Raw genomic sequence first — 15,180 nt, 5'->3', positions numbered from 1 at the left:
ACGTATCGTTTTATTTAATTGTTGGATAATAGAATGAACCGCTAGGTGGCGGTAGTCAGGTTGCGGCAGTCAGCCATGGTAACATCAAGTAGTTACCATGGCTATCGTAGTACTGAACTGTATTTCATTAGGTGATATATATATATATAGGTTCAACTGAGTTACACAGGATTTATGTTTTACAAACCCATGATGATTAGAATCAAGTAAACTGTTACCATACAAAAACGAAACGAAATATTAGACCGAATGGCTTCACTTTACAACGAATGATTTCACAACTTGTCAAACGACTTCACAACACATTGGATCAGTTTACTTCGCTGTGGTTTATTTATCACTACAGTGGATCATTTTAATCCATGTTCGAACACTAAAGTATTCATTGACATTTTATTAGATTGCTTAAAAAACGTTTGTTCGATTATGCATAAATGTTTTGATTTTAAACTGAGTGGTTTAGCTTTTGATTAGATGATTTTCTTTCTGCTTGGATGATTTAGTGTTTCATTGCGTGACTTGTTTTTGAATTAAATGATTTGGACAACATACATTTGGATTTGGGATGAATATTTTTGCTTTATAATAGATGAATTCGTTTTTGAATGAATGCTTTGGTTTTGGTTAGATGAGATGGTTTTCCTTTGAATGGTTTGTTCAACTTACGTTTGATTTTGTATTGGATGGTTTGGGTTTAGCTTGTATGGGTTGGCTAATGTATTTTTGGCGGATTTGGCTTTCCATAGGTTACGATACATTTTAAGCTATTTAACAAGTGTCTACAATGAGTTTAGGCCTACCTAATAACCCCTAATAAATAAATCATCTTCGTATCTCGAAGAGTTGTGCAGTGCTTGTGTCTAATTTATAGCTACACTAAAGTTAAAACAAATGAAAATATATCGACGTATACATTTTAAAACATAACATAAATTTCTCTTACTCATGATCGCATATTATTAAGATTTACAAACGTGGGATAAAAACATCTGCAGTTCTTGATAAATGACTTCCATCGGCATGTGTACGTTATTAGGAAGTGGATATGCTAAATTCATATCCCATACGTCGATAATATGTATGCCTAAACCGGAAAATATCTTCAAGAAAAACTCTCGGATATCATAAAGCAATCTGTCACCAGCATATAGAAGCGAAGTGACAGTGTTGTGATTTCGAGGTTTTGGAGTTTTGACGACAAACATTGTATTAGGACAACGCTCCCTTAATCTCAAAATTGTGTCCCGTAAGAGATATAGTCTTTCAATGTAATTTTCCTTCACCCATTGACTGTAATCAGCCCAAGGACTAGTAACAATTATGTAATTACAAGTGCTGGAACTGAGGTTGTCCATGACTTCATACTCCCATCTTCCAATGCGATAAGGACAGCTTTTACTACTTATTGTATATGGATAGAAATAATAAGTCAAATTAAGTACATCACTATTGTGATATGTTAATTTTGCATTAGGACTTTTGGTAAAACTACTACTACTGAGGCCGAGAAGTGCTAATAGGCCTGCATTCCACTGTCTTGTCGTCGAATCCCCCATGAAGTAGACATGCTTTCCCTTCAGGCACTGCTTAATCTCTTCCTTCGACCATTGCTTTGATTTACATTGTAGGGAAGTCCAAATGCTTTTTATCCAAAACCCATCACTGGGTGGAGTTGGTAAATCTGCTTTGCAATCAGGTAACATCAGTTCATTCGCAACATCTGAAGGCGACCCTGTTAAAAAATAGACAATAATACTACTTTAAAGCATACATTTTATTTAAAGAAGAAAACATATTTTCGGTAGCACCTGCTTCTCTCTTTAAGGTTACAATGGAACTTGCTTACAATTGGACACATTGTTTTCTTTCTTTTCTATATTAAAAAAATTATACTTTAAAATAGTGAAATTCTAAAGAATGTTATTTCCTTTTTGTCTACTTATTTTATACATACATACATGTAGGAATATAATAATATGTATAAGCTTAAATATTATAAAGCATGATATTCATGACACTTAAATACAGTTTAGAAATCGAGAAATATTATAAATGAACTCTGCTCTGCTCTGAAGTAAGTGTAGACATCGGATATCTTTGGCTTAAACTGTAATAAAGTGAGTTCAACCCTGTCCATCAGGCGCAAGCTCGGTGTTTTAGAGGTATGATGCCAAGCTAGTGGTCTGGAGATCATGGGTTCGAGTCCCACCCGAACAACTTGCGATTTTTATCGCAATTGTTTTCAAACGTATTAAGTATTCAGTACATTGCCACGTCAGGTAGGGCAAAATTACAACTATGCATGTTTCTCCTGACGCAAATCCAGTTACTGTCTATTCCATCACGACAATAACAATTACTATCAACACTGCAGTAACCGCTGCTTGGACTCGAATTTTAACCCTGGCCATCAGGCGCAAGCTTGGTTGTCTAGAGGTATAATGCTAGGCTATTGATCTGAAGATCGTGGGTTCGAGTCCCACCCGGGAACAACTTGCGATTTTTTTTCGCAATTGTTTTCAAACGTACTCAGCATTCAGTACATTGCCACGTCAGGTACGGCAAAATTACACCTATACATGTTTCTCCTGACGCAAATCCAGTTATTGTGTATTCCATCACGACAATAACAATTACTACGAAAGTGAGTTAACATAATTAAGTCGTGAGATGACAAGATACCTGATTATATGGTGACTAGTAGATTCATCGATATATTTGTAGATGTGTGATATATCTCTAAGGTAATAATTAACAGACTGGCAGGTGGAGATGTCATAGTCAGTCTGTTGTCAAAGATTTCTTACTTTCTGAGATGTTCTAATTTAGAAATTACTCAATTTCACTGTATTTCTAATGTTATACAATGACAACAAAAATATTGAATGAATGAGGTTAAATTACTCAACGTTTGATAATTTACTCAAATGAGCACAACTCGCCGCAATTGAATAACTCTTGTTATAATAATAAACGTATATATATATATATATATATATATATATTTTAGTAAACAGAAAAACCAAAAAGTAAAATGAGAATGATTGATTGATTAAATTTATTCAGTAAAAGAATATACAAGCAAAGTATAAAAAATTACTAGGATGAAGCACATAAAAGCGCACAAGGCACTTATTTCCAATGTGGTCCTTAAAAAGTTAGCATATATAATAGATATAAAAATTTAAAGAGATTAAATTATTTACTCATCTAAAACAAGCCTATTGAATAAAAGTTTTCTCACATACTTTTTAAACTGCTTAACGAATGACATTGCTTAACATTTGAATATAGCCTGTTTCAATTACTTATACCAGTGTATAAAAAGGAACTAAGACCACAGTTATTCACACGAGGGATTACACATAAGTTGCTAGCCCTAGTGTTATAACTATGGTGATCACGAACTTTTACGACATGTTGTCTCATGTAATCTGGTGCAATGTATGATTTCATACATAATGATTTAATTTTAGTTATTCAACACAATGTTCAAAGATGTGTATAAGAGACAGTCTCAGGGGCGTAGTGGAGGGGTATACCCTAAAAAAAATCAAAATATATTTTAAGTTTTTCCTGTATCTACAGAATAGCGAAAACAGCGACATTTAGTATTATTACGTAGACTTTAAAATATAAGTCACCTAGTTGGCACTTCATAGAAAGGTTATTAGAATGGCGCCCTCAATTAGACAAAATAAGAAGGTACGCGTACCGCAAGAAATCCTGTTACCTGTGTTAATCATTGTGAAGATATGCTGCAGGGTATTAGTAAGTGCTAAAAGTATGAGACGTTGATAACGTTATAAATTCAAATACTTAATGTAGGCCTACTGAGGCATGATTAAGATAGGACCTCCAGTGCAGTACGGTGGCCTAATCGGTAAGCAATGAATTTCTGTTGTATATAATTCATTATAAAATTAATCAGTTAGATTTGAATATTGGCGTATTGGCATTCAGATTATGAATTAAAGCAAGGAGCCTAGGTAGGCTAGGGGCCAGGTTAAGCCAGGGGCCTGAGCTAGGCCAGAAGCCTGGTAAGGCCAGGGCCTACTTAGGCCATGGGCAATGGCTATAAGGTAAACCTACGTGCACAACGAATACTAGCTTAGGCCAGGGTTTGGGAGATGTGGGCAGTTGGACTATTTTAAAATACAGCATAGTTTCTATTGTTTTTACTTTCTTTATTTGATAAACAGGCTTAGGCTAAGCTTTACAATAGCGGATCCTTTTTGCTGGAGGGGAGAGGGTGGGGTGGGGTGTAAAAAGACTATCAGCAGTCAAATAATCAGTACACAGTAGAGTGCCATGAATCATTTAGCTAAGAGATATACATCGTGGGAACTCCTTCACATGCCTGGAAACACATGCAACTGCCCCTGTTCTGTAGTGATAGGGACTGTCTAGTGACTAAATGACATAACCGGGGTGTAACGCCTCACAACCCCTACCTCCTCCGGCTACGAAAACTAATACCTCCTAATTTCGTCTCCGCCACGCCTCTTATATATATTTGTGTATATATATAAATATATATATATATATATATATAAATTTAATGAATGAAGAATCAAATATTTAACATTTATAACATTTATATAGGAAGATATATTATCAACAATAACAAAATGACTAGTTGCAGCATATACTTACTTGTTAAAGAGAGCATTATTTTTAGATAACAACTCCGAAAATTTTTTTTCGACATGATTAGCAACGGATTTGAGTGAAATTAGTGTGTTACATGACAGCCTTTTTGGTTTGTCACAAAGAAACACAGTTTGTCCCAACGCTAATGGATAGCTATGCACGCATTGATTAAGATGCTCGGACTGCTTTCCAAATCTACATGTTTTAGTCTCATATTGTTTATTAGCAGAAAATGTTCCACTCCAGATTATTCTATCTTTCATGGGCCAAAGTTTTTCTTCAATAAAATTAGTAGTTTCTGATGGATGTACCAATATAATTTCAATTGTGGCTTTACCAGTCCATCCAGCAAAAAATATTACTTCGTAAGTTCCATTCTTGAAGTCGATTATCTTTCCTGCCGCATTACCTTTGCGACTTCTAATTGCTCCAAACCAGAAATCGCCTCCTCTTTTACTATGTTGGCCCATGCTACTACGGGCTTCGATAATTACACTAAAATAGTCGCCAACTATGACAGGCTGCTGGGCATTTTTTAGAAAAAACGTTGTTTCTTTAGCACTTATCATTCCAACAGTTCCAAACTTTAAAAAAAAAAAAAATAATGATAGTTATAACAACAATAATAACAATAAATACACAAAAAAATATAACATTTATATATGTAATCTCGTACACCAGGAATGAATTCAGAATAAACAATGAGAAAAATAAAAGCATCCATGTGGATGAAGAAAAAAATACTCCAAAGTGATATACGAAATGGTATATCATCTTGTGCTCTAGACAAGAGGGGTAGAGTTGAGGCAGGAAAGCTTTTGTTGCCATCCTAAGTGGCGCACACTAGCAATTTCCAGGCAGTAGAAGCACATGTATGATTGATTTGATTGAATTTATTCAGTAAAATAATATAAAAGAAAAGTGTAAAACATTACTAGGATGAAGCACATAAAAGCGCACAAGGCACTTATTTCCAATGTGGTCCTTAAAAAGTTAGCATATATAATAGATATAAAAATTTAAAGAGATATTAAATTATTTACTCATCTAAAACAAGCCAATTGAATAAAAGTTTTCTCACATACTTTTTAAACTGCTTAACGAATGACATTGCTTAACATTTGAATATAGCCTGTTTCAATTACTTATACCAGTGTATAAAAAGGAACTAAGACCACAGTTATTCAAACGAGGGATTACACATAAGTTGCTAGCCCTAGTGTTATAACTATGGTGATCACGAACTTTTACGACATGTTGTCTCATGTAATCTGGTGCAATGTATGATTTCATACATAATGATTTAATTTTAGTTAGTTCGTTCAAGTAACTGGTTGAAGACAATCCTCTCAAGAACCTTCGATACAATATTCAAAATTGATATGAGTCTGTAATTAGTAGCATCGGCTCTTATAATAATGCAACAACTTTCGCCATTTTTAAATCATCAGGGTAATCACCAGAGGTAATTGACATGTTAATTATATGAGCTAGGGCTGTTGATATTACAGGAGAAGCATCCTTAATAAATCTAGCTGGAATGTTATCTAAGCCAGTTGCCTTATTATTGCTTAGACCATGTAGAATCTTAATAACCTCTTAATAATTTTCTCTAGAATTCTTTTATCAGTGGGGTAGCCCAAACTGACCCGTAGCAGCAGGTAATTTAGATACCAGAGAGGATGCAATTGAGGTAAAAAAATCATTAAACTGATCAGAAACTTTCGATTTATCAAAGCATACTACATCGTTAATAACAAGTCCATTATTGTTAGGTTTAGCTTTAAGTTGTTTTAACGTCCTGACTTCCTTTATAATTTTCCAGAGGGTTTTTTGTGATTTTTTTTATTTTCTTTTACTGCGATTTGGCTCTACCTTTCTTATACTTAACCTGATTTCTAAAATATATGAATTGATCATAATGTGCAGGATTCATAATTTTCTTGAATTTACTAATCTCTTTGCCTAATTAAATTTGAAATTTCATGGTACAGTTTTTTTTTTAACTGGGGCAATTTTATACAACACTTTGAAAATTTAGTTTTAAAAATCGTCCATGCATCAGTGACATTGTTACAGTCGAACACATCCGACCAGTCTATTTCATTAAGAACAGGTCTTTACAGTATGTTCGAATCCTAACTATGTTATGTTTATTGAAAGTTTTTTTTGTTATCTTTCTGGTACAGTAAATTAACATGTGGTCACTTATACCAATATTTATTACCCCTGACTGACTGGTTTTATCTTGCTCAGACGAAAAACACTAATCGATAGTACTAGTAGCACAGATTCTAGTTGGATTCACAATCAATTGCTTAAGATCAAATACACTTTGGAAGTGACAAAATCATTTAAAAGAGTATTCTTTTTATTTAGAACATTGGTATTAAAATCTCCTAAAATTATACATTCCTGTTATTCAATAGCATTACTGTCATTACAAACCTGTTCTAACAACTTCTAAAAATCATATTGTTTGGGAGGTCATATATAGCATATTCCGATCAGAATACGACGGGTACTTGGTAGAAGTACATCTGCCCATATTGATTCTAAGCCATCACAGGTAAGGTCTTGCCGTTAGTTAAGTGCAATTTCCTCTTATATATATATACACACCCCGCCACCTGATCTCTTACGATCTTTTCTTATAAGCAAGTACCCTGGGATCTCAATCCCTGCATCTTGAATCGATTCGATTATACAAAATAAAAGTTTATTTGAGAGTTGCGTTACAACATTGTGAGCTGTGTTTGTATTTTATATGTCAAAGAGGGAGTCCTAGTCATTTATTTACTGCTTAGAAATACGTTAAGTAGGAATTCATGAGAGTCCGTAGACCCAGTCTTTTCTGTATTGCTATTAGACGGATGTGTTTTGGAGTCCACCTCATTAAAGGGTAAATGATTTAATGCACATTTACGGCATTGAAATGGAAAATCATCACCAGAATTGACAAGCTCATAATACTTCCATCTTGGTATATACTCGCACTTAGCGTGGGTCCAGTTTTCACACTGATCGCACGAAATCGCGCGTCTGGAATTAATACGGTAGGCATCAACATCCATATTGTTATCCAAATTATGATAGAGGCATTGTACTTGTACTCACGGAACACAATACAGAATGTAAAAGAAAAGTGCGAACACCATAACGGTACGATCCAGACCAGCCGCAATTTCGTCAGCTTTGGCATATCAAAAATGTATATCAAACATAAATACGCTTCCTAAATCCTAATGAGTTCTTAGAAGCAACAATAAAACATCAAGCATTCAATACAGAACGTCACTTGTAATTTCCAACATTTAGGCTCTAGGATTGGAGATTCGGTTTCGTTTGGCGGGCTATCTGACTGCAAGCCTTTGAATGTACGCTGGTATGCACAATAAAACAACAGCCTACAGATGCACGTTTGCACTCAACGGCAACGAATCAACTGAATTTCATCTGAATTATATTGTTATATAATAACAGATACTTAAACACATTCTACGCAACTGGGTATGCGTTTGTAGTGGCTTTACTGGAAACTATTCACAACAATAATAATGATTAAGTGGTTGTTACGAGGCAGTGATCAGAATGGTATAGGTAGTGACGTGAATACTGGAGAGAAATGGAAACGAGAGGGAAAATATACACAGATGAATGCCTTTATAGAACAACGAGGCTGCAAATAACACATGACTTAATAGACAGAAAGTGAAAGATTTTGATAACAGAATGATACTGAATCCATTTGTAGGACTAACAAATGAGATTTGTACACCGAGCATTGACCTAAAAAAAACAATTTCATTCTAAATTTAATGTGATGGTTACCCCAGAAGCAGATCCAGAATTTTAAAACGAGGGGAAACCCATCTATCAGTGTACTGCAAAGTGAAGGGTGACACTAGTATGGGATATCTTTGGAGTTGATTTTACTCTACTACATATCCAAAATATTTGGGTTTTTTTATTACTAAGAAGGAAACCGATTCAGCCACACCTCTTCAATTGTATTATGTTTTGTGTCCACGTTCCAAATTAATGATGAAAGTAATTGTTTGGCGATAACGGGAACACAAGAGTGGCCGGATGGGCAGTGCTACGAAAAGATGTAACACTGCGCATAACCCCAAAATTGGAACAGGGGTGACATAATGCAAGGTTGGCGACCAAAAACTGCCTATCTGACACATAAATAACTATGGGAAGGGTGGGTGGGTAAGTTTTTATTTAAAAAAAAAAAAGAAGATTACAACCTGTAACAACAATTGAGGAAGTAGTACGCCAGAAATACGGATTTGATTAGACAAAATTGCAACAAAACGTTTTATGATCTAAATATAAACTTAATTATAAGTAAAACAATTACCAAAAGTTTACCACAAATTACCAGAATAGGACTTATATAAAGGTGTTTTTTATAACCAAAAGTTTAGCACTATTTTACACGATTCGTACTGCGGTTTTCAAAATTTTCTTTAATATGATTGGTCAACAGTTAGACGTCAACGTATGTCATATCTGTTTGTTGCCGGAAGAGTGGGACCCGGGTGCGAGCATCGCGATATTTTGCGGGCGAATCAAAGGAGCATTACTCCCGGTTTGCAGGAATTACAGAGTTATAAATATTGGACAATAACTGGAATCATGCCAGAGCAGTTCCATGTATGACCGAGACAAATGTTAATGTAAAGTCTAGGCCTAAGACATTGTATAACATTTTATTTTTTAGTCCCTAGCCTAGGCATCCCTCTCTTGCTTCCCGGTTCAGTCACGCACACCTTCCCGCATTGCAACGTTTTCTCGGCCAACCCAAGCATGAACGTATATAGAAAATCTTAATAATGTAGGCCTAGGACTATTTTGAATGTCTCATCAGTGAGCGTTTAAGAGTAGAATAGAATTATAAATGCATAGGCCTACTGATGTAGAACTACTAGTTTATTTATCGTCGAAGTAGTGTATATAGTTACTATATATAGGACAAATACAAATAAGCCCCAATATTAATAAATTCTTAATGGTAGTAAAATATTTTGTGCTAAAAACATTTTTGGTTAAATTATCATTGTAGTTTACAAATAATATACATAGGCCTATTCAGCTTCTAGGTGAAATGAAATGCATCTTCACACCTAAAAAAAAAATGTCACTTGGTAAAAATATTAATGTCATTGTTAATTTTTATTTTATTATTATTATTTAAAATTATAAACATCAGATACATTGTATAGCTCAAATCACATAGACCTAGACTCGAAAAAATTATTTATTTTATTTCAACAATCTTTAATGAGGGTGATTCATCTAGCCGAATTTGATCCTTAGCGCCCACAACACACACAGTAAAACAAGACAAAAGAGAGTGTGAAATTAATTAATCCGACGGTCGGTAACCTTTTTTACTCCTTAGGACCAGAATTGTTTTCCATAGCTTCCCACGACCCAAGACCTCCAGATAATATCATATAAATGCCATCGAAGATACAAAATATACGACCAATGTTACACAGTAGAACCCTACTTTTGGGCACCGCTTTTTGTAAAATGAGGAGAATTATATCTTTCAACACTACGACTAACCCCTATTAACTGGACGGGAACACGCTCTTTGTGCGCCAAATGGTCAAATCCATAGGTAGCCTTCCAGTTGTCCGAAATCCAGTTTGTCGAAAACCAGTTTGCCGAATTTAACCCACTTTGCCGAAAAACCAGTTTGCCGAATCTAGTTCACTGATAACATGAAATCCCAGTTGGCCGAAACCCGGTTTGCCGAACCCAGTTTGCCGAATTTGAATTTTGTCGTCACCGTCGTACAAAAGCGCAGCACGCTACTATTACATAAAATGTAATAAACAGCAATTATGTAGGCGAGATCGAATGTAAACTCAGACTAAACTATTTTGAACTAAACGTAATAACAGTAATTATTGTAGGCAAAACCGAATGTAAACTCAGGCTTAACAACCACAAAAAAAAATAGTTAAGACCATCAAAACGGCTTCATGTTGCTCACCACTTTAATTTACCGAGCCATACTATCAGTGATTTAGGCTTTATAATCTTAGGCACCAATTTCAAATCTACTGTACTAAGGCTAGAGGACTGGGCGGATACCCTCTGGACACCTTCAAGCCTTAGTAGATCTGAAATTGGTGCCTAAGATTAACTAGCCTAAAGCACTGATAGCATGGCTCTTTAATTTGAAATAGTGAACTATAGGGAAGCCTTTTGAACCCCTCTAAAATACATGCTTCACTATTCCAGCCTAAAAATACATTCTTCATATAATGTTTTGAGGCATCTACTGATTGATGACCACCTGATGAAGAGCAATGCCCGACCTTTTTAAAATTCCAAAAAACAAACAATAATTAGGAAAAAATAATATATTCAAGTTGTTGTCTGAGAGTTCAATTTCCGGCCTTCTATAGGTGCAATAATCATAATTTTTCTTAGCTCCACTTCAGCCGTACGTGGTTGGGACTGAGGTGAAAAAAACTTAGGAAAATAGTACTTAGATGGGAAAAGACACTTTTATATGCAGTAGTAAAATTCATTATCATCAAATTTCTCATGATCTTTTATTAGCGATTTTCGGCAACCATAGAGATCTAATTAATATATGTGATGTAAAATTAATCATCATTGATCTATTATTAATCGCTGCAATAGAAAAATAAAACATAATTGTCTTTGATTTATGAACTTTACCTACTTCATGAGCCGAAAACCAATTTATCTTTACACGTTTTTTCTCATACTTTTCAAATTATAATAAAAGCTTCTATAGTTAATTCAGATGTTTGTGGATATCTTGTTTAAAATAAGATGTTCTCTGCCTGTACAGTGGTCTTTCGTTAAAATCTGGTCATTTCAATTCAACAATTTCCAGGTATATTCTTGACTTCCTTGCTGACAAAAAGTGAGGGGACCACCGCCTTAAAATAGTTGGGGTACGTGTCCCCTGTGACCTTCTATCCATACTTCACCAGATGACAATGCATTATACTGTAATTCGACATCGAATCCTGAACTTACGTCATTTTTTTTATGAAGAGTAGAATAGTAAGCCTATTTCAAATCAACCAATTATCAGTCATTATTATACTTTTTAAAATGTCAGCAATTATTTTACACTATTTGCCAATAAATGTGTTTGATTGTATTAGCTATAAAAAGTTAATTCGTGTTTTTAGGTAAGAAAACATGTTAATAGCCCTATTCCTATAGGGCCAATTGATAAAAGATCACTATCTAACAATTTCAGGTTTACTTCCGAGTTTACATTATGGGACGTGACGTACGTACGAACTTGCGTACGTACGTGTTGCGTAAAAGGATACGCGCAGACTGTTTTGAAGGTATGTTAACCAATCAAAAGCGTCAGCGGCAAATCAAATTAAAGCGCTTCGTAACCAAGACACAGCACACAAACCGTCAGCCCAGTGAAATACTTCAATTTTCTTTGCTATAAAAATCACCTTTCCCGTAGATGTATTTTGGTAAACTTTTTGTATGTTGTAGAGATAAAATTATTGAAAATAGATATATTTATTTTTTTTTTAATGTTTTGTTGCAATTATATCCGATTTTGGTGCTTAAAATCCGTATTTCTGGTGGACTAAAGAAGTGTGGTTGGCGCATCGGTTGTGTCTTGGACTCCCAACTTGAGGTCGGGGGTTCGAAACTCTCGCTGTGCAAGTCGCTTGTGTCCTTGGGCAAGGCACTTTGTATACGGTTGCCTCTCTCCACCCAGGAGTACAAGTGGGTACCTGGTAGGTTCCAACACTGCGCTGATTACTAGCCGCAATTTTATGGAGATATAATTTAATTTAATAATTTCATTTAGTGTTCAATGTGATCCATATGTGTTTTATCCAATGACCGGGGTAATAATGTGAAGCGCTTAGAGGCTTTGTTAAGGCATTAAGCGCTATACAAGAACGACATATTATTATTATTACCAAAATTAAACGCCGCTAACTACCAATTCGAACAAATGAATGCACGCCCGCACAAAGCGCACCAGGCACGTTCACTAGGGTCAGGTTCACACGAGAGCCCTAGTATCCGGATCTGGCCCGGGATTTATCAATTTCAACTTAGCAAATGTCTTAAGTCAAAAAATATAATATGTCCCTAAGCAAATATTATATTTAAGATGATTTATCAAACCATATTAGCAAAATCTTAATATTAAAGTCGTCTTGGATGGCGCATACATACAATCGACTTTTTCATTTTAAGCAATTTTAAAGCTAAGCCATATTGATAAATCGGACTTGACAAAAAAATGGACTTAAGACGAATTTAAGCTGACTTCTAGTTTGATAAATCCGGCCCCTGGAGCTAACCGTCAGCACCTGTGTGAGAACGCCCCATCAGTTAGCGCTAACCGTTACCAGGATGATGCGGATAAGCTAACGGTGTTAGCGAGCGCTATCAGTTAGCAAGTTAAGCAAGTTTCTATCATCAACCAATCACACGTACGCGTTTCCAATTTCCAGTTTCCTCTTGGCTAGTGATTTGATCATCATATCTTCTTGGTATCCGGATCGGAATTTTCTCGTATGAACGCACGACAGCTAAAAGTTTGCAGGATCCTGATTCTGCTACCCGTTAGCAGCTGTGTGTGAACTTAGCCACTAAGCTCGACTGAATAGAACCAAAAAAAATTACCTCTGGCCTCAAAAAATAGTTTGTTATTACAAACTTCCGTGTTCTGTTAAAAAGCCTACATTCTTCCTTTTAGCTTATTGAGAAGGTTTGAGCAGTAGCTTTATACATAAGGACAGTACACTATTTTTATTTCAAGATCGGTCTGCTATTCTTGGTTGGGATTGTCAGTAGTTGATTTCATTCAATGACAAAAAACCAAGTTAATGGCTTTGTGACGATCAAAAATCAAGGAGTTTGGATTTCTCCATGTGTATTTACAACTCGAAAGCAATATTAAATGTCGATTGTAAACTTAGATCGGTCATGGTTTGGTTTAGTATTGCTTTTGCTAACAACCTCTAAAGACTCTCCCGTTGTTCGTATCAGAGTAATCATTAGAGAGGTTTCGCCCGTCGTCACGGCACCAGGTGGCGCTTTCTGTTGTCAACAGACGTTGGTTACCGTTCATTACGCCTGAATGACTTCATATGCTTTCTGGAATAGGCATTTAAAATCTAATATTTTACCATCAAAATGTACTAAAAACACAAAGCTCGCATTATATTAGTTATCGAACACACATTTCATCATCAATTAAAATTTACAAAGAAAAAGTAAGATCCTAATAATTACGTTAAAAATTGGGATCAATGGATTGTCAGTAGAGAAATGGCGTCCGGTTGAACTCATTTTGCAACGAAAGCAACGGAGTAGTATCAAGTGGTGTCGTGACGTAACACTGTATTACTCTATTCTGTGCTTTTTTTCAATCACAGCGCAATTCAAGCGTACCCTGGACCTAGGGCCTTAGCTTAGGCCTACTAGTAGTACTATATTCTGTCCTCTCGTCATGCTTTTCAAAGTTTTATTATATGTAAGGCTTTGGAAATTTGAAATTGTTGCTGAAAAATACTTTGTTGCCCAGAAGTGTTGGATATAAAAGTACCTGGCAACAAGTAAGCCTAGGCCTACACACAATCCCGACACCACCAAGGTCAAAGCACCGACGTTTTGATACCCAAAATAAGACGCATTCTATCGTAATTTGCTGTCTTGAAATGTCACAAAAATTTCGCGTACGTATTCAATGATACATTTTTTTACACTTACGTAAAACGTGAAAAAATTTTCGAAAATCCTACTAGAAATCCTAAATTTCCCTACACGTTTTTCACTTACGTGAAATGAGCGAGATACTATGCGTGTCGTCCACACGTGTAGCGGATAGTACCCGGCGTATGCCGTCAAAACTAACCGTACGCGTTCGTGAACGAAACTCCCCAAAACTCCATGTTAACAACAAATTTACATGCAGATATAAGAGTAATAAAGCATTGATAGAAGTATTTAAAATTGATACTCATTTATCTAATATAAAACACAATTGATGGCATACTGCACCTGTACCTTCGGGATTGGAATCGTTTGTCTGGCTGACTCATGTACAAATACCACCGTTAGTAAACTGTATATGAGCTGAAATATTTAAAAAAGTGTCCAACATATTGATGTTAGTAGTAAGTAGAGATTCTTAAAATAAAAATAGATGAGATTTTAAATGGGATTTAACCAAATGCTACTGCTATGATCGTTGTCAGTATCAAAACAATCATTTTCATGTTTGAAATTAATAGATAATGCAAAAATTCTTTCTTACAAAAGCGATGCATAAAATAAAAAACAGAAAAATACAAAGCTTCCTCAACATGATGTCAGCAGATGACTGGCTATTGTAAATCCAAATATTGTTTGATGTCCGATTCCTATATAGTCTATATCTGATGTGAATTGCTCTTCCAATTAAGCTATAAAAAATATCAAATAAAATATTTGAATGAAGACAAACACACACATATTATATATAAT

General features: G+C 35.2%; 1 protein-coding gene across 1 annotated transcript in view; it reads right to left on the bottom strand.

Annotated features, from left to right (window-relative positions):
* Positions 1-310: 310 nt before the first annotated feature.
* Positions 311-15,180, bottom strand: part of LOC117123666 (NXPE family member 1-like) — a 24,735-nt gene continuing 9,865 nt past the window's right edge. Inside the window, exons 2-6 of the mRNA XM_033269665.1 lie at positions 14,972-15,119; positions 14,716-14,790; positions 4,657-5,237; positions 3,514-3,543; positions 311-1,758 (exon numbers count right to left, since the gene is read on the bottom strand). Coding sequence (XP_033125556.1) covers positions 960-1,758; positions 3,514-3,543; positions 4,657-5,237; positions 14,716-14,790; positions 14,972-15,022 — 1,536 coding nt within the window. The 5' untranslated portion in view covers positions 15,023-15,119 and the 3' untranslated portion in view covers positions 311-959. The remainder of the gene's footprint in view (positions 1,759-3,513; positions 3,544-4,656; positions 5,238-14,715; positions 14,791-14,971; positions 15,120-15,180) is intronic.

Source organism: Anneissia japonica, unplaced genomic scaffold (genome assembly GCF_011630105.1).
Source record: "Anneissia japonica isolate Jap-2015-1 unplaced genomic scaffold, ASM1163010v1 scaffold287714_len2871179_cov188, whole genome shotgun sequence".
In the NCBI taxonomy this organism is placed as follows: domain Eukaryota; kingdom Metazoa; phylum Echinodermata; class Crinoidea; order Comatulida; family Comatulidae; genus Anneissia; species Anneissia japonica.
Note: the sequence above shows the minus strand (reverse complement) of the source record. Positions and strands in the feature narration are given on the sequence as shown.